Genomic DNA, 26543 nt, shown 5'->3' with positions numbered 1-26543 from the left:
CAAAAGAAGGTATTGGAAACTTTTTGCCCATGACTGTATAACCTAGATGGGGAATTAGTTCTCTGGTTACAGGCCATTACATAACCTTTTCCTGTACAGGTTTCCAGAAAATGCCCTTCCCTGAAAAAATTAGCATTACAACAAGTAAGTTACCATAGACCGAGTGACAAACTAACTATAATGAGCTGTGACATCATCACCCAATTTACATCTCGCCGTCCACAGCCAATACAATTGTAGCACCATTGGCCTGTTTGCCAAATATGGGCATTATATTCATGAGAACCGCATGCAGTGGTCACGCGGTGACCTAAATCGACCTCTCAATACACTGCCACGAGAGGATGATCATATGTATATGAGAATGTACACAATGACCTGCGCATGTACGGCTATAGAGGTTGTGCATACTGTCGTATCATACCGTAAATATGGCGGACTATTAAAATGCGTTCAACAAAAGTACGATTGCAATCTACCGCGACTGTTCATCTCACACACATAAGGCCCCTAACAGTCAATTTTGAATTTCCCGTCACATAATTTCTGAAAACAAGTGAGGTAACTTTTTCATTATTTATTACCTAGCTGGGGGGTTTACACCCCCCAGCTAGGTATTGTAATCGTTCGGGTTCTTCCGCTGGCAACAAACCACTGTAATCTTCACGTTTTCTTCCGCTGGCAACTAAGTGAAATTGCACATGTTTTTTTACCTAGCTGGGGGTTTACACCCCAGCTAGGTATTGTAATCGTTCGGGTTCTTCCGCTGGAAACAAACCACTGTAATCTTCCCGTTTTTTTGTTACCCTTTGAGTATGAAACCCTGACTTGATGCTATGTAAGAATTATTTGACTTGTGAAGATATGGTTTGGCCTTTTTGAATCATTGTTTTTAGCTGCGGGTGTTAGCTGCGGGTAGCAGCTCTATTAATAAGTCACCATGTCTCTCCGTCTGTTAGTCCGTCCGTCCGTCCGTTAGTGCGTTAGTAACAAACGCTAAAAAATGCTGTTACGTCTACATTGTTTGTCGCATGGCTATGATACTTGGTGAGGGGGAGGGCCTATACCGGCCCCATAGTGGAAAAGAGTTTCGTCCCGAAATTTGGAAAAATGAGGGGAAATTGAGGGAAGTTAAGGGAAATTGAAGAGAATTAAGGGAAATTGGGATTTGTTTGAAGAGAATGAAGGGAAATAGCAATTTTTTGTTCTTTTTTTTCCGAAATTTTGTTTTTGAAATTGTTTTTTTCGAAATTATTTTTTCCGGAATTTTTTTTTTCCGAAATTTTTTTTTGAAATTTTTTTTCCGAAATTTTTTTTTTTTTTGAAATTTGTTTTTTCCGAAATTTTTTTTTTTTTAATTTTTTTTTTTCCGAAATTTTTTTTTTTGAAATTTTTTTTGTCCGAATTTTTTTTTTTTCCGAAATTTTTTTTTTTCCGAAATTTTTTTTTCCGAAATTTTTTTTTTTTCCGAAATTTTTTTTTTTTCGAAAATTTTTTTTTTTTTCCTAATTTTTTTTTTCCGAAATTTTTTTTTCAAATTTTTTTTTTCCGAAATTTTTTTTTTCCGAATTTTTTTTCCGAATTTGTTTTTTCCCGAATTTTTTTATCAAACTCAGTGACAATAAACTTCATGAGAAGAGTAACATTTTGGAATATTTTGCATGGATCAGGTCAAAGGTCAGCTGGGGTCAAATCTTCGAATTTCAATATCTGGACATCTGTAAGGGTACGGGGCTCAATCTCGGCGACAACCTCATGACCAGGGGAACATGTTGGAACATTTTGCAGGGGGCAGGTCAAAGGTCAGCTGGGGTCAAATCTTCGAATTTCAATATCTGGACATCTGTAAGGGGTACGGGGCTCAATCTCGGTGACAACCTCATGACCTGTGGAACATATCGGAACATTTTGCACGGGTCAGCTCAAAAGACATCATTCTGGGGCCAAATCTTAGAATTGCGTTATCTGGACATCTGTAAGAGGTACAGGGCTCAAACTCAGTGACAACTCATGACCAGGGGTGAATTATGGAACATCTTGCAGGGGTCTGGTCAAAGGTCATCTGGGTCAAATCTTAGAATTGCATTTTCTGGACATCTGTGAGGAGTACCGGACTCAAAACTCGGTGACAACAAGCCTCATGACAGGGGAACATTTTTGGAACATTTTGCAGGGGTCAGATACCTCCACAACACCAACATGCCCCAGCTAGGTTTGTGGTCTATGACCACCATTTGCCTCTAGTTATTTTTCTGCCTTTCATTATATGACCAACACGCATGTAAAATGTGTTGTTATTTGCCACTCACTCACTTGAAGATGGATGTTTAGCCCAAATGAGATTCAAAAGTATATAAAAAAGAGTCTGCAAGGTTGACAGCAAAATGTATGTTTTGATTTTGATTTTTCCACACAAAATAAAAGGATATTCATAATTGTTTTTGCAAATATAACCAGTTTTTATCGGTATTTTTTGGAAAATCACAATAATGAATTCAAGTGAGGGTCAGAAAATGAAGTGAGGGCGGGTGACGGGAAACTCAAAATCGACTTCCTTGGCCCGATACATTATCGGGCTTGATTCACTATGAAACAGTGAAATTCTTGGTTGAAATTACACCAGGTACACCAGACACATTTAAAGATTTTTATAAGAATGTTCCGGCTGACTCCTTTGAACTTCAAGAGGTTTGCGAGGAGTTTGTTTTTGAGGAATTAAACAGTCTTAATACAAGCAAGAGCACTGGACTTGACAACCTTCCAGCCCGTTTTATCAAAGATGCGGCAGAGGCTATTAAAGGGCCAATCACTTTCATTATCAACCTTTCTCTTCGGTCTGGCATTGTTCCAACTCAAATGAAATTGGCAAAAGTCGTCCCTCTCTACAAAAAGAAGAGTAGGCTGGATGCAGGTAATTATAGACCTGTTAGCATTCTCCCAGTTGTCTCCAAAATTTTAGAAAAGGCTGTCTTTTTCCAATTGAACAAATTCCTGGTTGAAAATAAACTTCTTTATGAACTCCAATCTGGCTTCAGAGGATCATACTCAACTGACACTTGCCTCATTCACCTTCAAGATCATATCAGAAAGAAAACTGCTGCTGGCTTCTATACTGGGATGATTTTATTAGATATCCAGAAGGCTTTTGACAGTGTTGACCATAAAATCTTGTGTAACAAACTGTCTGCCATGGGTGTTAAGTCCACAGCCTGGTTTGAATCTTATCTTTGTGATCGTAAACAAATTGTTCAAATTGGTGGGGTTGAGTCGGATCCTCTTGTCATAACATGCGGAGTTCCCCAAGGCAGTATTTTAGGTCCTCTTTTATTCCTATGCTATGTTAATGACATGTCCACTTCTATTAATTGTATTATGTTGCAGTATGCTGATGACAGTGCTTTGATATATTCCGACAAAGATCCAGAGAGAATCAGTCATGTTCTTCGTGATAACTTGGAGAGCTGCAATAAATGGCTTATAGAAAATAATCTCTCTCTGCACACAGGTAAAACTGAACTGATTCTCTTTGGATCGAAGCGTAAGGTCAATAATGTTTCTGATTTTTCTATCATTCTTAACAATGGTCAAATAATTAAGTCTAAGCATACTGTTGTTTATCTTGGTCTAGAACTTAATCAGTTTCTTGATGGTGAGGAAATTGCAACCAAAATTGTGAAACAAGTTAATTCTCGTTTGAAATTCCTCTACAGACAAGCAAATTTTTTAATCAAAAAGTGAAAAAATGGTCTGCTCAGCTCTTGTTTTGTGCCTGTTTGATTATTCTATTTCCTCCTGGTATTGTGCCATTTCTAAATATCATTCAATCAGATTGCAGCGAGCTCAGAACAAAGTTATCAGATTTATCCTGGGAAAAGATCACATGTATCATATTGACCAAGCTGACTTTCAGGATTTAGGCATTTCGAATATCAGAACAAGGGCTGAGCAGCTCCGTTTGAACCATGTTTTAATATTTTTCATGATGTTTGCCCAAGCTATATGAAAGAAAACTTTGTCAAATTATCTCATCTTCATCGTTATAACACTAGGGGTAGCAATTTTAACTTCCAAGTTCCAAAAATCAAAACAGCAGATTCTGCTTCCTTTTTTACAATGCAATCCATGATTGGAACAAACTTCCCGAAAATGTCAAATTGTGCAATATAAAATCAAGGTTTAAAAAGATGCTAAAATTATCCTCTTAGACCACATGGTTATATAGTTTTTAATATTGTAATTTAGGTGTTTCATGTTTTAAATAGTTGTAATATATATATATTTTCATTGTTATTTATAAGGACCCTTTGGAAATAAGTCTCTGACTTTAAGGGATATCCTTGGCGTATTATCGTGTCAATTTTTATGTTTTAATTTGTATTTTATAATAACTATGTTCTTGTATTTATGTTCTGTGCAATATGTTATTTGACTCTTACGATGATATGCTTAATAAACTCAAATCAAATCAAATCAAATCAGGTACCTCGGGTTTTAAAGGGTGTTTTATATAATTTTTTGCATGTAGTTATGAAGATAACATATGTGACCCCTCGGCACAACTGAGCCCGGATGTCGCCAGTGCCACTATTGAGATATGCTCCATCGAACTTAACAATAAACAATAGGAAACAAAGGATTTATTGACTGTTTTATTGATTTTTCACTACTTAAATTTCAAGTACTATAGACATAATATACATCATTTTAAAGCTAATTTCAAGCAGAATATTTTGGTTGAATATCTCAAAAATGATGATTGGCGACTTCAGGGCTCAGTTGTGCCGAGGGGTCACATATTCAAATCAATATTAAATGTGATATTTTAGCCTAAATACATTTGTTTGGCAAGACGGCTTTCGAGAGGAGTAGATACGTGCAGTTAGCTGTGTGTCTGATTTTTACGAAGTCAATTCACCACACACGGGTGAATGGGAGATGTCCTCGAACTTTTTCTAATGGTTGTCTTTATGTTGACATTTGGTAATGGGTGCTATGCAGGCTGGAAGTATATGACCACGATATGGTTGGTGAGGTGTTATAATCTAACACCGTATTAAAAAGACTAGTTTGCGTGCTACGCCATGCCAAACAGACCGGAAATGCCGTACTGCGCAGGTCAGCATCCAATCACGCCGCACATTTGCCCTGACGTCAGACGCAAACGAGTTTTTTTTAAATGATGTCTTAGATTATAGCCTCCTTTCTTTTGTCGCTAAAACGTTGGTACAATGTGACAAATTGTTTAAGGAAGGTGTGGCGTATTGGCACAAGAATGTTTCCATCATTTCCGTTATTCTTTAGTTCTCGAGTCTCATTGCGCGTATAATTGAGACCGTAGAAACAAGCTCCTTCTCCTAGTTTGCACGTTGAGTTTATCTTTCCTCCAGTGATTTATGGTAAACACGATAGATAATATCAAAGTTCCGCTTAAGATTGCAGCACCAGCAAAGTAGAATGGAATATCATAACCTCCGGTGGCGTCAAACAAAACTCCTGAGAGGAAAACAAAGAAAGTTTGTACCAAGGTTAGCAACTAAATTTATTTTAAACTGTTGCGATTAGGTAGTTCACAGCATCTTGCAAATTGTAATAATCTTTGGCAAAAAATGCATTGATCATTTCATAGCGAGCGTGTAGAAGAATTCAAATATCACAGATATACTTTAGTAGGTCCTGTGGCTCTTGAGTTATGTTGTAAATGGGCCTGAAACAATAACACCTTTGTAAAATGTACATAACTCATCAACAACAAAAACCAAGCAAGTTTTCAAAGTATATGATTTGTAGAATGAACTTTTGCAAAACATCAACATGTTATTTTTAAATAGATTTAGATAATGAAAATCGATTGTTTTTGGTTGCTTCGACCAACAATACCTAGTCTACCCTAAGGAATCAAAAGTTGTCATGGTCAGGTCATTGAAATTCCTACACAAAACGGTGACTCGCATGTTGCTTGTCGCATTCCTACCCTTTTACAAAGGAGGTGTATAAAGCGCCTCAAACGAGCTTAGCACAACATCAACAACACGTCATTTTGATAATAGGACATGTTAATTTAAGTTAGTGCTGCTTCCAGTTTTTATCCTTGATCATGATCTTACCCAAAGAGCTTTAAATAAATATAGAGTGGCAATAGATTACGTAACGCATTGTTCCTTTGTGCCGATTTGATTTACCGACACGCTATGCATCGAGAGGTACCTTTTGTACGGGACAAAGAGCTTCCGCCATTAAATCGGCAACTGACCTGACAGCGTATTAACGGTATAATAGGCAGGCTACTGTCAATAAGTGATCAAACGAAAGTCACGTGAAAGCGCCTACACGATCGAGAGGTACCTTTTGTTCCCATACAACCCAAGGGTGTGATTGAGTAGCCGTAAGCACAAAAGGCACACATTAGGCGTCGATGTACAGTTCGTTATCACCCACTGACTTTAAGTGCTTCATTTAAATCAATTGAATGCGCTTGCTGATCGATTGCACATCAGAATGTATTAAGACTGCCATGTCCACATGTCTATAGTACTGTATAATGGTAATAGCTACGTATACATGTAACATATAAGTACCGGTATAGGCCTATATAAAAGTTGTTTCACAAATTGATATTTAATTTAATTTTAAGAAGGAGATTGGCATAAACAGTGGCGTACCCAGGGGGGGGGGCAGCTCTTCTGTGAGAGGTCTTGGGAGGGGATGAGGGAGGAAGAGGCGGAGGAGTGGATAAGGAGAATGAGAGGAGGACTGGAGGAAGAGAGAAAGAGAAAGAAATGAAGAGAAATAAATAAATAGAAGTAAATAAATAGAAAGATAAGGAAAATGATAGGAATGAGAGGGGACAAAAAGTAAAAGGGGATGGAGAAGGGAAGGGAGAAAAGGAGAGGGAGTGATACTTTAGCAAGGAAAGAGTAAGTACAGAGAAAGGAAAAGAAAGGAATGATAAATAAATGTAGGCCTAATAATAATTATTATAGAAACTAAACATAGCCCCCCCCCCCACACACACACACATAGGCCTAACACTAACAGCACTATCAGCCATTCGATGATGTCAATGCCTTTATGCGTTACGTAATTAAAACGCCCAGTCAGATGTACTTCACAACTGCCAAGCACAAGTCACCCAATTTCGAAAATTGGACGGTGAATGTACACTATCATGAATATTGATTGGCAACATTTTCCAATAATCATCACTCAAATCGGACACAATAGAACTGCAGTGTGTTGATCTTACCTGCTAATACACCTCCAATCGTGTTCGCTACAGCAAATACCAATGTCCCGAATGACAATGCCGCAGCTGCTTCGTTGTTGGACACCTGTAACTTCATCATAGCAAACACAAGCGAATTTGCTATGCCATGATTGAAGCCAAATAACACCGAGTACACGCACAGCAGCTGGAATGTATCCATAAGTGGATTCATGAAGCTTAGAACTCCAGTGACTCCGAAACTAACCGTAAACATTGTTTGTCGACCTACCCATTTTCTATCTATCACAAACCCATGTCCTGCACGTCCCACAAAACTTCCCATACCGATGAGTGTTATCAATAAAGCGGCGTCATTTTGCGAAATTCCGGCGTTCACTGCTCTAGCCACCAGATGGATAGAGGTGACGAACCACCCAATCCCACCAGCAAGTGTAGCGGTTACTGTACCCATATACAAAGGGGATTTGAATAGAGCAGACAGACCGTAGGTAACTTTAACGAATGAAACAAATCTACTGATATAAGATCTGATATTCGACAAAAGGTTCCATCTTGTATTGACAGGTTTGTCGGTGGATTCCTCACGGAATAAAACTGTCGTGCTCTTAGATGAAATCAAAATGTTGTCAAACATATGAAGACTTGTGGTACTAGTCCATATTTCTTTGGTATCTGGATTTAGTTCGTTGATGTTGGTTTTTGTTTCTTCGTGATAGTGGACGAAACTTGGTCTTGTCTGTAAAGTTTCTGCTCTTTTAGGAGATATTCGTGGTTTTAGAAGCGATGCGGTGACGAACATGTGAGAAATCATTGCAGATTGGATTAGCATGGCTCCACGCCAACCATATTCCTATACAAAGAAAAGATATAATTCGGGGATATAATAAACAAAATAAATTTAAACACTGAGCATTTAACATGTTAAACAGATTTATTATACATGTATCTCAAAGTTGAATTTATTAGCGTTATCGCCATTGGCCATACCAGGAGAAAATTTCACTTTAGCCGCAGATGGTCTGCAAATGTGACATTCACCTATACCTGCTCCTCATCTTCGTTGTTATTGACAATCTCCTCCTCCTCCTCCTCCTCCTCCTCCTCCTCCTCCTCCTCCTCCTCCTCATCATCATCATCATCATCATCATCGTCATCCATCATCGTCATCGTCATCATTATCATCGTCATCATCATAATCGTCTTCATCGTCATCATCGTCATTATCATAATCATCATCACCATCGTCATCCATCATCGTCATCATCATCGTCGTCATCTTCGTCATCATCGTAATCGTCATCATCGTCATCGTCGTCATCATCATCGTCATCTTCGTCATCATCATCGTCGTCATCTTCGTCGTCATCTTCGTCATCATCATCGTCATCTTCGTCATCATCATCGTCATCGTCGTCATCGTCATCGTCGTCATCATCATCATAATCATCATCACCATCGTCATCATCATCGTCATCATCATCATCGTCATTGTCGTCATCGTCGTCTCCGTCATCAATATTATCATCATTGTCGTCGGTGTCAATCATCATCAACAGCATTATCGTCATTGTCGCCGTCCTCTCCATGACAATTATAGTACACGTCAGTCCGGCAAATGAAAAGCTTATATTGGTTATCTATCAGCAATCTGAGAATTTCAGTCATGATGGCTGGTAACATCATCATCATCATCATCATCATTATTATCATCACCACCATCATCACCACCATAAGTATCATCAATCATCATCATCATCATCATCATCATCATCATCATCATCATCATCATCATCATCATCATCATCATCATCATCATCCTTATACAAATTAAAACGCTCGATTTCTTCGTACCTCTATCAGCATTTGGGTTAATCGCGGGACGACAATTTGAGCACAACTATACCCACAGAATGCAATGCTGTTTGCCAACACATATCGCCTGTGGAAATACTGCCCCAACATCACCAGGCTTGGACTCCATACAAGTGAACTTCCCATACCTGTAACAAAAAGCTTAAGTGAGTATTATCTTGCTTTGACAGAACTTGCTTGTGAGTGTAAAGTCGGGCATGACCAACATGTTTTGCTTTAATATTGGCATCTGAAGTGTATGAATGAGCATTTCGAGAAATTCAACGTTTACACAGGTGTCTATAAACTCAAAAGTAATCCCATTTGGTTAAAAGTAATCCAATTCCAAAATATTCCTCAGGAAACAATGATGCGGAAAATATATAGTTTGACCTACCTACGACTAATCAGTTTGGAGTTATTGACAAAAAAGATAAAAGGTCGAAATTTGAGCTACATTGCAATTGGGGTCAAACACAGAAAAGTGACCCAATTGTGCTGAAAATGGTCTCAAAATGCTTGTCCTGCTAACAAAATTCATAAGAAATAGTTTGCACTACCTACGATGTTTCGTTACCATGGTAACACAGAAAAGAGAGTTACTGCTCATTAACTTCAATCGATGTTGACGTATTTTCCCGCATAAAGCTAGGCAACGAAATGTCGCACATCATATTGAAAACTGTTCTTTTCTGAGTTATTAGAGCAAGACAAACATTCGGAGACTATTTTGATTAAAATCGGATTAAAATTAGAGTCAACCAACTACCAATAGATACATGAAATAACAAATAAACACACAAACAGCAATCAGGCCTAGCACATAAATATTAAAGGCACATTCTGTGATCCCAGCGAAAGTGTAAACAATTATTAAAATTGTGTATAAATTGCTTAAAAATTGTCATTAGGAATTTTTGAAATTAAAAACAGCATCACTGATAAAGTTGAAGCCCAGTGCAAATGCTAATTTTTCTACTTTTAAAACAGATGTTTAATACAATTTCGTGTAAAATGTCCTTAGTCTTTAAAGGTGGGTAACCTGATTGACAGCCTCATCACCCACTTAACCCCATCAAAATGCCGATTTTGGTGTCAGGCGAAAGATCATATTTTTCTCATTGACATATTGAAATTAGGCGTTCCAAATGAGAATATTTCCGAAGAAATCATCAAAAAACTGTCTAACTAGTCTCGAGTGTATACCGCATTTGAGATTAATTAGACAAGTTTTTGATGATACCTTCGGAAATACTCCGAGTTGGAACTTCTATATGGTACTGAGAAAAATAGAGTATTTCATTTGATCATGATCATGAGGATTATCATTAATAAAAACACTGTAAATTTTCATGCTGTATGAATGTCAGTAATTCCATAAGGAAGGAATTAGTCACATTTACAAAAACATAAATTTACATGTTCTTTTTCCATGAATGCTTGAAAGGAATGACATTTTATGTTATACTAAGTTTTTTTCGAATTCAATTTTTCAAATATATCAGGTCACCTTCCTTTAATACGTGGCTTTACCATTAGCAGGCTATGTTAGTACATCACCCATGCTACTAACAAAGGTATATAGCAAAAACTAAATTTGGATGATTGTTAGATTTTCCAATATTGGGCAAATCCCTGAATAGGACTTTAAGCAAGCAAGCAAGCAAGCACGCACGCACGCAAGCAAGCAAGCAAGCAAGCAAGCAAGCAAGCAAGCAAGCAAGCAAGCACGCACGCAAGCAAGCAAGCAAACAAGCAAGCAAAGAAAGAAAGAAAGAAAGAAAGAAAGAAAGAAAGAAAGAAAGAAAGAAAGAAAGAAAGAAAGAAACAAATCTTCTTACCTAACATGACACCGAGTGTAATGTAGAGATGAGTAATGGTTTGTGAGAACGCTGCCAATATTACCCCAGTAAATGTTATAGCACTCCCAAGAAGGGCAACTCTTCGGGATCCGAACCGCGTACACAACGCTCCGGCAACAGGACCTTGAAAAGAAAAAGATTTCATAATAGTTTTTTTTTTACCGAAAGGAACCCCACTGATTCATTAGAATTTGGGAAAAGGCGCCCGATTTCGAGAGAATTCCAAAAATAGGATTTTAGCACCAAAAGGTTTTGAACCACGCTATTAAATCAGTAAAAAAATATGATGTTACTCATCATGTAAAGAACCTTGTCCAGCACCTGCACATCCCCTTTTAATTTAAAGGGATTTTTATTCACCAAATAACTACTATATCCACTATCTCTATGCCCCCGGCCCCTTTTGACGTGCTAAAAAAACCTTTGGCCCCAACTCCCCTTTTGACGTGCCAAAAAATCTCCCCCCCCCTTTACACACTAAGATTTTGAGGAACCTGAATTTAAAACCTTAAAATAATTGTCTTATCATATATGCGAGTGCAACGAGCAGGAAATTTTGCATGTTTGAACGTGTTCCTAATGTTTTCGAACACCCTTTTAGGGCGTAATATAGAAACGGTGTCCAAAATATCTGTACCAAATATCGCTTGCTCCCCCTTTCGACATGCCAAAAAATGCTTGACCCCCCCCCCTTTTGGCCTGCCAAAAATTCTTTGCCCCCCTATAATTCACCACCCCGGGGTACACATAATTGCACATACACATATTGCACCACCACAGACTCCATTACCTACTTTTTTACCAAATTTCATTGGGTAAAAAATACATTGCTAAAGTTTCTATTTTGTAACACTGACACGAGTTTGTTGGAACATTTTACAGAATTGGTAACGCGATTTAAGAATAAAGAACACGATTAAGACATGTTAACCAAACGACTTGTTAGTCAATATTTTGGCTCAATATTTTGGGGTATGTTTTTTTCTGCCATAATGAAACAACTACCTATGTTGTCTTTTAAGTACACAGCTTTTTCATTGATGTCAGGTTATATGTTATGTTAAAAATAGAATATTATTTACACGGGTAGGCTTTCATTTAAAATGTAAATCCATTTAATTAAAGCCATATTATAACATTTGCTGAGGAGGACGCCCTCACTGAATTTTTTAAATTCACTTTTTTTACACGATTAAATTGTACTTTATTAAACCAATATAGCCTGCAAAAATCAAGACTCTAGGTGCTGTAGTTTTGTCAAAATCCGAGATTTTGAATAAAACGTCGGATTCGGCGCTTTATTATTGCGATGGAATTATTAGTCGAACGCATACATGATGTTCATACCACACAGTACGTACACGGTGCGGGACGGTGATATACACAACAAAAGGTCGTACTATAACATGACCGAAGGAGTGGTACGTATAATTGGCGACATGTGCGCTGGTAGTAAATTCCAATTTTCTTTGCTTTGCCGTAGTTGTTCAGCTCAAAAATAACAGGGGATATATCTGACAGTAAAAGCTAACATTTTACGGCAAAAAAATGCTAATCTGTTTTGTTTGAAAATGTTATAATATTGCTTTAAATAATGTGTGAAAGTAGACAGCTGGCTCACTGATATAGGTTAGTTTAAGGGTAGACGAGGTATTGTTGGTCGAAGCAACCTAAAAATCGATTTTCATTATATAGATCAATATATTATTGAAAATTAACACCTTGATATTTTGCAAAAGTTCATTCTACAAATCGTATACTTTGCAAACTTGCTTAATTTATTGTTGTTAATGAGTTATGTACGTTTTACAAAAGTGTTGTTGTTTCAGCCCTCTTTACAACGTAACTCAAGAACCGCAGCACCTATAAAAGTATATCTGTGATATTTTAATTCTTCTACACGCTCGCTATGAATTGAGCAATGCAGTTTTTGCCAAAGCTATACCATTCATAAGATGTTGTGAACTACCAAATCACAACAGTTTAAAATAATTAATAACCTTAATAAGAGATGTCCGAAGGTTTGTGCGTCTGACCCGGGACCCCCTCTGCTGGCTGTTTCTTATAACAGCCACAGAGGAGTAAGAAACTGAAATGTGCGAGCTGCACGCCCAGTAGGCCTATATCCCAGCAAAATAGTGCTCTCTGGGTAATAATTTTTGTTTTCTTTGCTCGCCTTCCTCAACAAAAAGTCCAGGCAGGCCACTAGAAATAAACTGCAAACTGCTTCAATTGGGCCTTCACAGTGAACATATTTCATTTTTTCCCAACTAAACATTTCACACAATATTATAATAGTGTATAAAGTGTCCACCAAATGCGTTCATTTGGCACGGTTACCCATTTTTGTAAAGGGGCTGAGGGGGAATATCCCCATTCAGACACCCACAGCGTCGCGCAAGCGCGAGAGGCCTGATTCGCGGTTATCATGGTTATATTTAATAACAAAACTTGTGTCCCTCACGATCAACTTTAACCTTTTTGACTTTTTTAATACTTATTTTTACAAATAAATAAAAAATATTTAAAATAAAAAGGAAACAAATAATTAAATTTAAAAAAAAGAAATGAAAAAGATCTATGGCTTTTATCAAATGCAATTTACAGCTTTAAAAGTTGCATTGATACCTTTGGTAACTTTTTACCACCAAGAATGTCATTGAATATACTAAAGAATTATTTAAAAATCCCTACCCATACCTGCCCTATTTTTTTTAATGTTACGCCAATCAAACAATTTTTTTAGGCCTAAGTACAATGCTTTTTCATTGATGTCACGTTATATGTTAAATGTTAAAAATAGAAAGAATATTATTTAGACGGGTAGGTTTTAATTTCAAATGTAAATCCATTTAATTAAATGATGTGTGAAAGTAGACAGCTGGCTCACTGATATAGGTTAGAGGGGCTGTGTAATAATTATGAGCCAAACGGGTTGCCAACAATCGTTTGCCCCTCCCCGCCCTGCCAAAATAATCTTTGCCCCCCCCCCCCCCACCTTTGCAGATGCCAAATTTTCGGGATCCCAATTTGCAAACCTTAAATGGTCTATAGATATATTGCGAGCGCAGCGAGCAGGAAAATGTACATATTTATTGCGTTTCCTTACTATTTTCCCAAGCCATTTTAGAAGGTTTTGTTTAAAAGGGGCCCATGAATGTGTATATGGCCTCTATCCCATTATTCGATTCGCCAAAAATTCTTACCCCCCCCCCAATTTTACCCTCCCACCAAGGCTCATAATTATTGCACAGCTCCCTAAAAAGGCCATTCCTCCTTCACTTTAAGCAGAGGCATGGCTGGATGACGTTCTATGTAGGCCTATATGTTGTGTGGATGTATCATAGGTCTCTATAGTGAGTTATAGTTTATAGTAGGCCAATCAATGGATAAAAATGATCAACCGGTAGAAAAATGCATAAAAAGCCTGCGGAGTTATTTGATTTTGTTATTTGAATCTATTTATCATAACCCCCCCCCCTTCCAAAAAACCCTCCAAAACCACAAAAAGCAATATATAGGCCTAATTACTATAGTGTAGGCCTACTGCGTTTGTGTAGTATTCGCTCTTTAGGCCTATCCCGGATAAATGTTTGGAAAGAAAATTCGTTTATTAAAAAGCATGCAGGCACTATGTCAAAAATAAGTATGAAATCAAGTGCACGCCGCGCCTATACCGAATGTTAAATCTATGCTATTATGACGTAAACACACTATGGAGACAAGAAATCACGAAACTCCCAATTGATGTGATCAAATTATTATACATGCTGAGTTAAAGTTCTTTCAACGGAGGTTAGTTCGGGTCTACTGTCCTGACCTTATATTTCTCAATTACTTGAAAATCAATTTAGTTGGCAATTTAGTTTCATTATTTTGATTTATAGACTCAACACTACCTCAAGAGTTTACCAAAGGTTACTGATGGTATGGGTTTTATGCCCGGGTTTTTCCCTTTTCTTTTTAAAGGCAGATGGCAGTATGAAAATTAATATCAGAATATAGATCCACTAAAAAAAGATAAATACTATTTTTTGCAAGTTTTACTGATTCAGAAGGGCGGGCCCTCGGGCCCCAAGAAGCCTCAAATTGATTACAGAATACCGTGACATAGCCTTTTTATTCTACATGAACTTTTAATTTTGTAATAATATAAATTGGGGAATTTATCTGAAAGTTCAGCTGATCCCCAAGGCCCGAGCTTATTATCAACCCATTTGACTACTATACGTGATTTGGAATACTCTCGTCAAACATACAACCCGCCTTTATAGGCCTAATGCATAATAATAGGATAGGAGTCTCCAACATTTGAAGCAGTAGGCCTATGCAAATATAGAAAAAAAATAAAAAAGCTATCAGACCCGGTGCCTCCCAATCATGGTCGGTTCCTCCCAATGTGATGACCCACGCTACGCCACTGACTATGGGGGAGGGGAGGAATTTTTAACAAGCTAAACGTCGGAAGAAAAATTTGACATGCCAAGAGGGGAGGGCAATTATTATTGCACAGTTCCTAAATTCTACAGCAAAATCAGCTTATACTATTTACATCATTTATACACAATGCAATAGAGTGATATTAAACCGAAATGTAAATTTTCATGATATATTTCAAAATTGTCCATGACTATAAGAATTTATAGCTATATATTTCAGAAAACCCATACTGTTTTTATGCATGTATTGGTTTTATTGGTGTTGCTGAGGACTACCCTATTCCAGAAAAATGCTGCACTATATTTTTTAATTAAAAATATTATTTTGGTTATGAAAAAGATTAGCAAAATTAATGTGTTTCCAAAAATTAGAACGCATGACTATAGCCTACCAGACTAGACTTGAGCTCGATTGTTACAGCTTATGTTACAGCTTTATTTCCAAACATGGACCACATTATTAAAACTTGACATTGTCAGTTAAAAGTAACTGATGGATTATAAACATGTTTCATTTTGAAGGGTTGGGATTTAGCTAGGCTATGTCTCATTTAGCAAAACATATGACGAGGGCTTAGAGCCAGAACTAGCTATGTCCATTTGTTATCTCAATTAGGGGTGGTGCAATAATTATGTGTACCCCCGGGGTGAATTCTCAAAATGGTCTGCCAAAAATCGCTTGCCCCCCTTTCGACGTGCCAAAAACCTTTGCCCCCCCTTTGACGTGCCAAAAAAATCTTTGCCCCCCCCTTACACATGCAAAATTTTGGGGAACCCGAATTTAAAACCTTAAATTGTCTTAACATATAATGCGAGCGCAGCGAGCAGGAAATTTTGCATATTTGAACGTGTTCGTAACGTTTTCCTACGCCTTTTTAGGGCGTAATATAGAAACGGTGCCCAAAATATCTGTGTCAAAAATTGCTTCCCCCCCTTTCGACCTGCCAAAAATCGCTTGACCCCCCCTTTCGACCTGCCAAAAAATGCTTGCCCCACCCCTTCTTGCCCTGCCCAAAATCTTTGCCCCCTCTATAATTCACCCCCCCCCCGGGGTACACATAATTATTGCACCACCCCTTACATGTTACTCATTTCGGTAACAAATGGACGGTTAATTCTGCCCTACATTAGAAAATGTAAGTGACTTTGGAGTATATGCATGGTCACTTGCGTCTATCTAACTGTTCAAGTGACCATACATAGGGGTCTACCCCCAAGTCACTTTGTTATGGAGCTAGTTCTGGCTGTAAGGCCTCGTGATAATATAAATGTAAAATTGGTGCTGTATTTTTCTGGACTCAGGACTACTTACTTGCCACTCCAGCCAACGCAGGAGTCAATGATATCGCCCAACTTACTTCTGTAGCAGTGGCGTCAAAGTATGTTATCCACTCCACAAAAAACACAGACAATGAAAATACACAGCCAAATAAAACAAACATCAAAATGAATAAGCCGACCACTATCATCCAGCCCCATCCACCCTCGGGGAAATCGGAATCCTCCTCCTCCTTATGATTTTCTGCAAAAGTTGTTGCTTCTGCCGCAAATTTTATCGCTAATGCTGTTTCTTTTGGTGATAGCGATGGGTCCCTATCATCATCGTCGTCAAGGGTTTCAGGTCCTAAATCCCACCTGCTTTCTACGTTTTCCTCTTTATCTTTCACCGTCGGAGCAAATTTTAAATCTTTTGTTGGAGATTCTATTTGTTGATGACAGTCCATTGAATCATCTGGTACAGGTGAAGTAGTTTTATCATCATCACCACCGGACCCATCACCACCACCACCAAAACCACCTGCACCACCACCACCACTACCACCACCATCATCATCATCGCCGCCACCACCACCATCATCATCATCTTCCAGTGTGGCTCCATCTCCTACCGCTACCGTAGCATCCGTTGTTGGTAGTGATGCACAGCCTTCTTCAGGTTCTGAATCTAATTTGTCTTGATCATGTTGATCATCTTTAAGTGTTGTTCCATCTCCTGTCGCTACTGTAGCATCCATTTTTGGAAGTGATGTACCTTCTTCGGGTTCTAAATCTAACTTATCTATTGGACCTCAACTCACGGTACAGATTCCACAAAAGAACATGCGAAAGGTCGAACGAACTTGACAATCTGAGTCTAGCAGCAAAACAATTGCATCACTGGCATCACTAGTACTTTCATCGGAAGGTTAAAGTGATAAGCCAACTAACATGCTAACATGACCTGAGCATGCTCATACCGTGTTCTTGTTAGCCTGGGTCATTGCGTGACTCAACTACCGTGTATCAGGCAATATCTCTCAATTGTAAAAAGCTGCCTCGAACAAGATTTTAAAGGCCTAATGTACAATTTCCTTTAAATTTTAAATTTGTTATTTCAGACTGAAAATGCTGAAATAATCCCGGGAAATAATACAAGCAATACCGTAATTGTCGGAAAGGGTTTCTATCCATTTTGAGCTGAAATAACAAGGTAAAATGACAGACACCCTACTGATTTATTTTGGCCGTTTAACATGTAGCCGGAGACAGGGGGTAATTGTGGCCCCCTTTTTGTATTTTTACTATTTAATTCTTTAATTATGAACTGAAAAAGTAAAATTTCGGCATGAGTGGATAGAGGCAATTGGTACCTATAATATTTAATAAATATAATTTGCATAATAATTAACATTATGTTAATGAATTTTAGGGGCCACAATTACCCCGGCATTGGGGTAATTGTGGCCCAAACAAAATAAAGAATAAATAATTTCAGGCCATTTGATATGGTTTATTTAAAATATATAGGCAGTTGTACGGACTTTATTTCGAAGTTAAAAGGCATAAAATTAGAAATTACACCTAAATTTATGACGTTCTTTATGTTTAAAACATTTTGGAATAACACTCTATTCATTCAATACCGTATACTCAAAAGGGATAGGCCTATAACTATACTTTTAACCCATATTTTAATTTATACATAGGACGCATTTATATATGCGGACAGCATTAATTTTGAATTATTTTGTTAACTCAAGTTCATTATGTCTTTATGTTCTGTAGTCATTTTACAATTTAAAGTCTATTTCTTTTTCTTATGATAGTTGCCTATATTGTTTTAATTTTTACATTTAAGGGAAGTGTAATGAGCGTGAACCTGGTTTGGATTCCAGAGGGGGGTGTGCCTGTAACAGACACAGCCACCGCCACCAGAAAAGGACCAGCTCAGATCGCGCGCCAAATAGGTTTGCAGTTCAGAAATTGCATTTTTTCTCAGCCTTGAAAAAATAGGCAGAGGTGGGAATCGAACCCCGGACCTCACTTCTATAAAAGTCAGTGCTTTACCACTATAAAAGTAAGCCAACTGAGAAGCTGTGAGAAGTTTGATAGTAATCCTTGATATTGCTGAATAGAATAAATCGATACTGATAGGCTTATTTATCTAATGTACGATGCTATTCAAAATTAATAGACGTTCCTTATGGCCTATAAACTAGCCGTCGCGTCCATGGAGCTAATATAGAAAGGCGAGGAAATAGATTACGTAACGCCTATTGTTCCTTTGTGCCTATTTGAGTTTCCGAAACGCTATTCATCGAGAGGTACCTTTTGTTTGAGACAAAGGGCTTCCGCCATTAAATCGGTAACGTATTAACGCTATAATAGGCAGGCTACTGTCAATAAGTGATGAAACGAAAGTCACGTGAAAGCGTCTACACAAGCGAGAGGTACCCTTTGTTGTAATCCAACCCAAGGGTGTGATTGAGTTGTCGCATGCACACAAAACAGAGGTTCGCCTACAATACAAACCTATTGCAGCGCCCAAATTGGTTTGTGCGCTCATTTGATTATACTCAGTGAACACGCTTTGCTCTACCATTTCGCTACAAACAGTTCAGCAGCATAGGCAAAGCACATATATTGGAACACATATCGGTGGGCAAAGTGTGCGCTCTGTGTGGCGGATATAAGAATCTACACAATGTTTGCCAATAGGCCTACATATAAGGATTTGAAGTAATTTATGATATCGCTCCTACTGTAGTATTTTTAAGGACATTAGCCGCGGTCCACATCGTGTTTTATCATAATAGGCCTACCATAATAATTTACATAAGCAGCGCGTATATAGGACTGGCAAGCGAGTCTACCCTGCAAATGTGATATATTTTCTAATAACTCGAGAAGCATATAGCCATACTATTTCTGAATAAATCAATAAAGCAAAGCAAATAATACTTGTAGGCCTATAATACTATATTAAATATAATTGCGGACCAACCGATGCAGCTCGATACGCCCAATGTATGAATAAAAGCACCGAACAATAAAGTCGCCCAATTGAACAGCTGTAGGTGTCGATCGCACGACTTCATGAATATTGATTGGCAACATTTTCCAATATGTCAGCGCTAATATCGGACACAATAGAACAATAGACCCTTCAGTGCGTTGGTCGCGTCGTTCTATCTTTTCTGTTTCGGTTTCGATTTCCGGTTTCGGTTTCGGATCTCATTGTTATTTTGAAGTGTTAGCATGGTACGTGTGAACAATCCTTTTATTCTAGTCTTTTGTTGACTACAGAAAAGTTGAACGAAGATAACTTCTTTTCGGTTTCGGGAGTTATGTTAATTTCTGACATGAAAAACGTGAGATGAGAGGGTTGATGCTAATCTAGACAAAAGAAGTGTCTAAATTTTACGGTCGTAAATTCGCGATGAATTGTACGGCTTCAATTGACTTGCGTTGTGTGTATAGGTATTCCAGCCTAGGCGGGAGTAGCTCGTGAAAATAGCCCAGCGTAGAAATATACATTAATATACATTAATCAATAGTAATCAGTGTTGCCAAGAATTACGTATACTTGTTCGTGCAATCGCGCCAAAATAGGTCATATTATGATTATGTAGAGATTAAACGGGGAATTATTTTCGTCCCAAATACACCTTAAAACTTAGTAATATTCAACACCAGTGCGTTGAAGTGAAACTAATAGGATTTCTTTCATTGGAATTGGTAATCTGATAATTGCTTCAGGCAAAATTGCCAGACTCAAATCTATTTTAAATATATATTATTCATACTGCAGTTACTGTCCGTTTTCCTATACACATACACAGTGCTCTCACCATTGACGCGTGACCCCTACAAATGATGTATGTTGGGAGAATGGACACTTGCCTAGTTAACATCACTGTGTGAAAAATAACCAGCCAATATTTTATTTATTCTCCAAAACTTCTAGCAAATATATTTCTCTAACATGACCTAAAATTACAGCTAGGTTAGATGTTCAGAAATGGTCGCACTTTTGTAAAATATGAGTGAGGGCAAGGCATAGCTAGCCAACTCCCCGTGTTATTTGAATGGAGATTTGACCGAAAATATTGGTATCGGACCGCTCACTTCTGAAGGATGCCACAAAAAACCGGTAAAAGCTACATTTAAATTATTCTAAATAGGTTCTAGAAAATAAAGTTTTGTAACATGTCCTAAATTTTTAGCTAATTTAGGTGTTTGGAGAGGGTCGTACTTTTGTGTTTTAGGAAGGACATGTAAACGACAGATAACACCAAAAATATGAAGAAATTATTTCTAAACCGTGTTAAGTCAAAAATCATTATGTTGCTCATTTTCAAGAATGCTGGTTTACAAAAAGCACGACATTGTCTGATTTCGTGAACAAAGCCGCACATAACATTGTTTCCTTTCGTTTCCTTTGTAATCGGTTACCCAACTGAAGCTATGAATACCAGCTTTATTGCGATATCGCACATGAAAACAGTCACTTGTGCACAACCAGAGAAGATCCGATTTAATCAGTTGAGCTGTTTCAATGAGTGTTATCTTGGTTTAATAGCTTTTAATGGGGTTAAGTCCTGCAAAGGTCGAGATGAATTCTACTGTAGACATGACTGCATCATGTTGAGAGAGTGGGGATGATGAGACGAGGAGATGATCGGGTGGAGGAGAGGAGAGGAGAGGAGAGGAGAGGAGAGGAGAGGAGAGGAGAGGAGAGGAGAGAGGAGAGGAGTGGAGAGGAGATCGAGAGAAGAGAGGAGGGCGAGCAGAGCAGGGAGGAGTTTATTCCGTTTATTTTAATTTTTCCACGTTGATCATAGGCCTACTGCTAAAACAGTGAGAGGGGAAGAAGGGTAAAGGAAATACAACATCCAATATAATTCAGATATCCACATAATTCAAAAGATGGCACAGGTGAGAGTTGGGGAGGGGGAGAGACAGACAGACTAGAAAGAGAAGAAAGCGAGAGGAGAAGAGGCAGTGGTCCTTTTTTTTTTAATGTCACAGTAATATAGACCATAATGACACCAAATTTGCGTTCGGACCTGATGTAGGCCTATCCTGCCTAGTTAAATGAGGGACATGAGTAAGATTGTCCATTTGAGACGCCAGTGTTGCATATAATTGACTTATCCAACCTTTATTGACAGCTATTGACAGACACAAGTGTCACAGCACCTATTATTACCTCTTGAAATGAGAAGCATGATGCCCCAAACGTAACAATGAAGTCAACTTACACACCATCCCACTTAATCCCTTGCGTTTTCGTTTCTGAACAATAGAGCTCCCGAAACAGAAAGATAAAACGACCAATCAATCAAGTTTTAAGTTATCAACAATCAATAATAAACCGATGAGTCATGGAATATTAGTATTTCTTACTTATCTACCAAATAAATAAATAAATAAGTCAGTAAATAAATAAATAGGCATAGGCCTAAATAAATAGATGAATACATAATACATAATGCAGAATGCAGTTAGTATTTTAGTTAGAAAACTCCAAACATTCTATTATAATTTTCTGCTATGCACGCAAAGGACTTGTGCCTTTAATATCCGCGCCTAATCAATAATGGGTCTTTCACCATGCTCACACACCATGTTAAACTACTGACCATGCTGACTGTATCCATGTAGGATTATCTACAGACCAGGTGCTAAACAACTCAGTAAAGTGGAAGCTTTTACTGTACCCAATCAAGTCTACATATCAAGGTCATAGCAGGGCATTTACAAAGAATGGTCAAAGGTCAACGTATAGTATAGATGTTGACGCAAGCTTTCGTGCGGGGAACATAAAAACATACTCGCCAGTCGTGGCCTTTTTATGAGATTTGATACGGCGCTGAAGTCTATGGCTGTCCCAAAATCAGTTCCAGACCCGGTTTCCAGACGCAAATTTGTATGTTGTTACAAGGAATTCAAAGTAATTTTATCATCAAGTGACCCACATGGAGGAATAGGCCTACGACATCTATCGTGAGCCAATATGCATTCTGTTGCCTGCAAAAACCGACGATCAGGTAAGAATTCTAAAAGCAGCGTGACTACAATTATATTCGCGTTAAGGGGGTACTACACCCCTGTGGTAAATTTGTGACTATTTTTGAATTTTTCTTAAAAAATAATAACACACTGGTAACAAAAGTTATGTATATTATTGGGGCAAGGAATCCAATTACTACACTGAAATTTCAGTGACTCAAGACAAGCGGTTCAGTATATATGATCGGAAATGAGGTACATCCTAGCGGTACCTCTTTTCTTATCATAAATAACGAACCGCTTGTCTTGGGTCACTGAAATTCCAGTGTAGTAATTGGACTCCTTGCCCCTATAATATACATAATTTTTGTTACCACTGTGTTATTAGTTTTTGAGAAAAATGCAAAAATAGACACAAATTTATCGAGGGGTGTAGTACCCCCCCTTAATTTCGTGATAAGCTTAAAACGCTATATAATATTGGTAAATCATGTGCCCAAAGAGTTGTCTTTGGCATGTCGCTTTTTTGAAATATCACCAAAAATATCAAATTTTGGAAAAACGCCCCAAAATTTAAAACAAACACGAACCTTCCAAAATAAATAGATATTCGCACTCGGCGGCCCAGTGACTACCTGCCGCTGTGATTTGGGGTAACTCGTTGCTTCTCCTCTCCAGATACCTGTACTTCAAGTTCGCCCATACCCCACGCCTTAATTAGCCACAAATTAACATTTTTGGTGAGATGTTTCTGCTGAAGTATGTCGGACAAGATCATTATGCTATTTTTTGCATCCCGAAACCCAAATCAACATACTAAATATGTCTTTTTTGTTTCAACTATGACCACAAATAGCTACAAATGGCTAATTTTATCACAATAATAACAGATTAATGATCAAAATTGCTTTTAGGGGGGGGGGGGCGAGCAAATCAATGTAATTTGCATAAAACACAAACAGGGACCACATTTACACCGAGCTGGGTATTACATAATATGCAAATTTACCTCATTAAATAAACAATTTTTAATTGCTTCGACCAACAATACCTTGTCTATACCCTTTACAAGGACCCGGAACGAGGATCTATGATTTTACGCACGGCAGCTATCCTAGAAGTTGCCTGAATGGTTTGAACTTTCTTCCGAGATGCATTAAATCTATCTGTAACTCACCAGGTGCGCTATAGGGGTTCAAGTTCACAAATTACCATGGTTACACGAGGACACAAGATGCTGTATGGTAAATTCATGGTTGGGTATACAAGCTAAAAAGACTATAATAAGACAATGATATAATTAGTGCATTATTTTAGGGGTGATGCAATATTGGTAGAATGGTAGGGGTCATTCTTCGGTATTAGGTGCCTATTTGCAGTCCCGCCACTTTCAGAAGTAGTTAACTAGGCCTATAATACGAAACAGGATTTCGAATTGTGTTTTAGCAGTTGTTTATAGTATTGACGTTCCTTTTATATCTTAAAACATCAGGGTGGTGCAATAATTATGTGTACCCTGGGGTGAATTATAGGGGGGGCAAAGATTTTTGGCACGGCCAAAGGGGGGGGCAAGCGATTTTTGGCAGACCATTTTGGGAATTCACCCCGGGGGTACACATAATTATTGCACCACTCCTCAAAATATTACAAAAAGTTCTTATTTTTGAGAAACGTGTTTGTACTAGGGTGTCACAACCCCAAAAACCCTATGTCCCGATTGGGGGTCATCAAAACCTTTGATGCTGATCTTTTATACTTCAGCATCGTAAAAAACGACCGGGGGGGGGGGGGCAAGCGATTTTGGCAGACCATTTTGAAAATTCACCACCCCGGGGTACACATAATTATTGCACAGCCACTAACCATTTCTCCCGGGCCATTTCATCACTCATACAGGTGGGTACCTTATTAATCGTCATCTCCGAACGCTTCTGATCTATTCACCTCATTTATTGACCATGTTTATTTTATACTTATACGGCTAGGGTCGTCAGTTTGTTCATTTCGTAATATACCATCACGTCATATGCGTTACAAATTTGTGACGGATATGACGTTCGGAGATGATTTTACTATGACATGTATGAGAGAATAATTTCCGTCACGTGACGTGACGGAGATGATTCAGCAGTATTTCCATTCATTGACATCATCTCTGTCACTCTACAGATAAGGTGTGGTGCAATAATTATGCATGTGTACCCCCGGGGTGGTGAATTATAGGGGGGTAAGATTTTTTGGCAGGCCAAAAGGGAGGAGGCAAGCATTTTTGGCAGGTCGAAAGGGGGGGGCAAGCGATTTTTGGCAGGTCGAAAGGGTGGGGCCAGCGATTTTTGGCACAGATATTTTGGGCACCATTTCTATATTACGCCATAAAAAGGTGTAGGAAAACATCAGGAACACGTTCAAATATGCAAAATATCCTGCTCGCTGCGCTCGCACTATATGATAAGACAATTTAAGGGTTTAAATTCCCTAAAAAATCTTACATAAAAATGTAAGGGGGGGGCAAAAATTTTTTGGCACATCAAAAGGGGGCCGGGGGCAAAGGTTTTTGGCACGTCAAAAAAAAAAAAAAAAAAAAGGGGGGCAAAGATTTTTTGGCACGGTACGGCCAAAGGGGGAAGGCAAGCGATTTTTGGCAGACCATTTTGAGAATTCACCACCCCGGAGGTACACATAATTATTGGACAGCCCCTTATGCCCTGGTAAAATGTAGGCCTAATGCACAGCCCCTATAATTACATATAACATAGGGCATTCCAGGTACGCATCATGTATACAGGTTATATCAAAATGATTGGTACCGATCCGCTTTGTCCTCTAAATCATTATGAAACGCCTGCCTTTTCCAAATTCAATATTAGATCCTCTTTATGACCTTATATTTCATAAATCTACAAATAAGGTGGATGATATATACTGCGTTTTGTCTAGTCCATACTCACTGGATATTGATGGGTACCAATCATTTTGATAGACCCTGTATGCATGTCGGAAACTAGACTCGCCTTTTTCAGGCTAAACATACCGACCCCTTTTTATTTCTGTTACCCATTTTTTGTTAGGTTTAAACATCCTGCTAAGTACCCAAATACATGTCCACCCTGTTTATATTCTAAAGTTTAATCATAATTGATTCTTGTACCCAATGACCCCCTCTTTATCAGTGTGAATCCTTAAGGTAGACTAGATATTGTTGGTCGAAACAGCAAAATTTTTTCATTATCTAAATCAATATATAAAAATAACACGTTGCAAATCATATAGGCCTACTTTGAAATGTGCTTGATTGTGTGGGGATGGGTGGTGTTCCAATATCTGTGGTGTAGTGCACTACTTCTTATTATTTTTGCCGGCTAATTGCTGATGGCTATATTAATCGGCGAGTGGTTGTCAGGGGACACAGTGTCATCTTGCAATTCCTCTTGAAAGAACATTTCAAAATAAATGACAAAGGTTTTAATAGTCTCGTACTATCAGTATCATGCAAGGAGGTGAGTGTCAAAGCTCCATTTATGGAAGTTTCACTATCAACTTGCATATAATGGTGCAGATAACCTCAAACTGACACTACCACATTTTCCATAATTTTGTGACTTCGCACTTTTTTAGGTCTAGGATCTTCAATTAACGGGGGTACACATAATTATTGCACCACCCCTAACCATAAGTGTCACCTTCACTTACAAATGACGACATATTTTAAAGACTTCAAATATAGCACTATTAATATCACTTGAATAATAATCCTAAAAATATTAATTCCACCCAATTTAAAACTTCACAAGCTAGACCTCGTTTACATTGAAGCTGGCTTTCCCTTTTAAAGGGAATTTTACTGTGTCCCAGACCATGAACTTTAAACTATGAAGAGTCGAAATGCATGAA

The 26543-nt window shown here is 38.1% G+C and overlaps 1 protein-coding gene across 2 annotated transcripts in view; it reads right to left on the bottom strand.

Annotated features, from left to right (window-relative positions):
• The window catches only part of LOC140146677 (monocarboxylate transporter 13-like), a 46131-nt gene extending 28587 nt beyond the window's left edge, over window positions 1–17544 (bottom strand). Inside the window, exons 1-5 of one of the 2 annotated variants that reach the window (XM_072168546.1) lie at window positions 16690–17544; window positions 10918–11061; window positions 9077–9225; window positions 7244–8075; window positions 4322–5493 (exon numbers count right to left, since the gene is read on the bottom strand). In XM_072168546.1, coding sequence (XP_072024647.1) covers window positions 5312–5493; window positions 7244–8075; window positions 9077–9225; window positions 10918–11061; window positions 16690–17392 — 2010 coding nt within the window. In that variant the 5' untranslated portion in view covers window positions 17393–17544 and the 3' untranslated portion in view covers window positions 4322–5311. Of the gene's footprint in view, window positions 1–4321; window positions 5494–7243; window positions 8076–9076; window positions 9226–10917; window positions 11062–16689 lie in introns of those variants that run through there. The other variant, XM_072168547.1, reaches the window with a different exon arrangement.
• Between the last annotated feature and the right edge of the window lie 8999 nt (window positions 17545–26543).

The sequence above is a fragment of the Amphiura filiformis genome, chromosome 2 (assembly GCF_039555335.1).
Source record: "Amphiura filiformis chromosome 2, Afil_fr2py, whole genome shotgun sequence".
NCBI classification, from domain to species: domain Eukaryota; kingdom Metazoa; phylum Echinodermata; class Ophiuroidea; order Amphilepidida; family Amphiuridae; genus Amphiura; species Amphiura filiformis.
The sequence above is the reverse complement of the archived record's forward strand: the minus strand, read 5'-3'. Positions and strand labels throughout refer to the sequence as shown.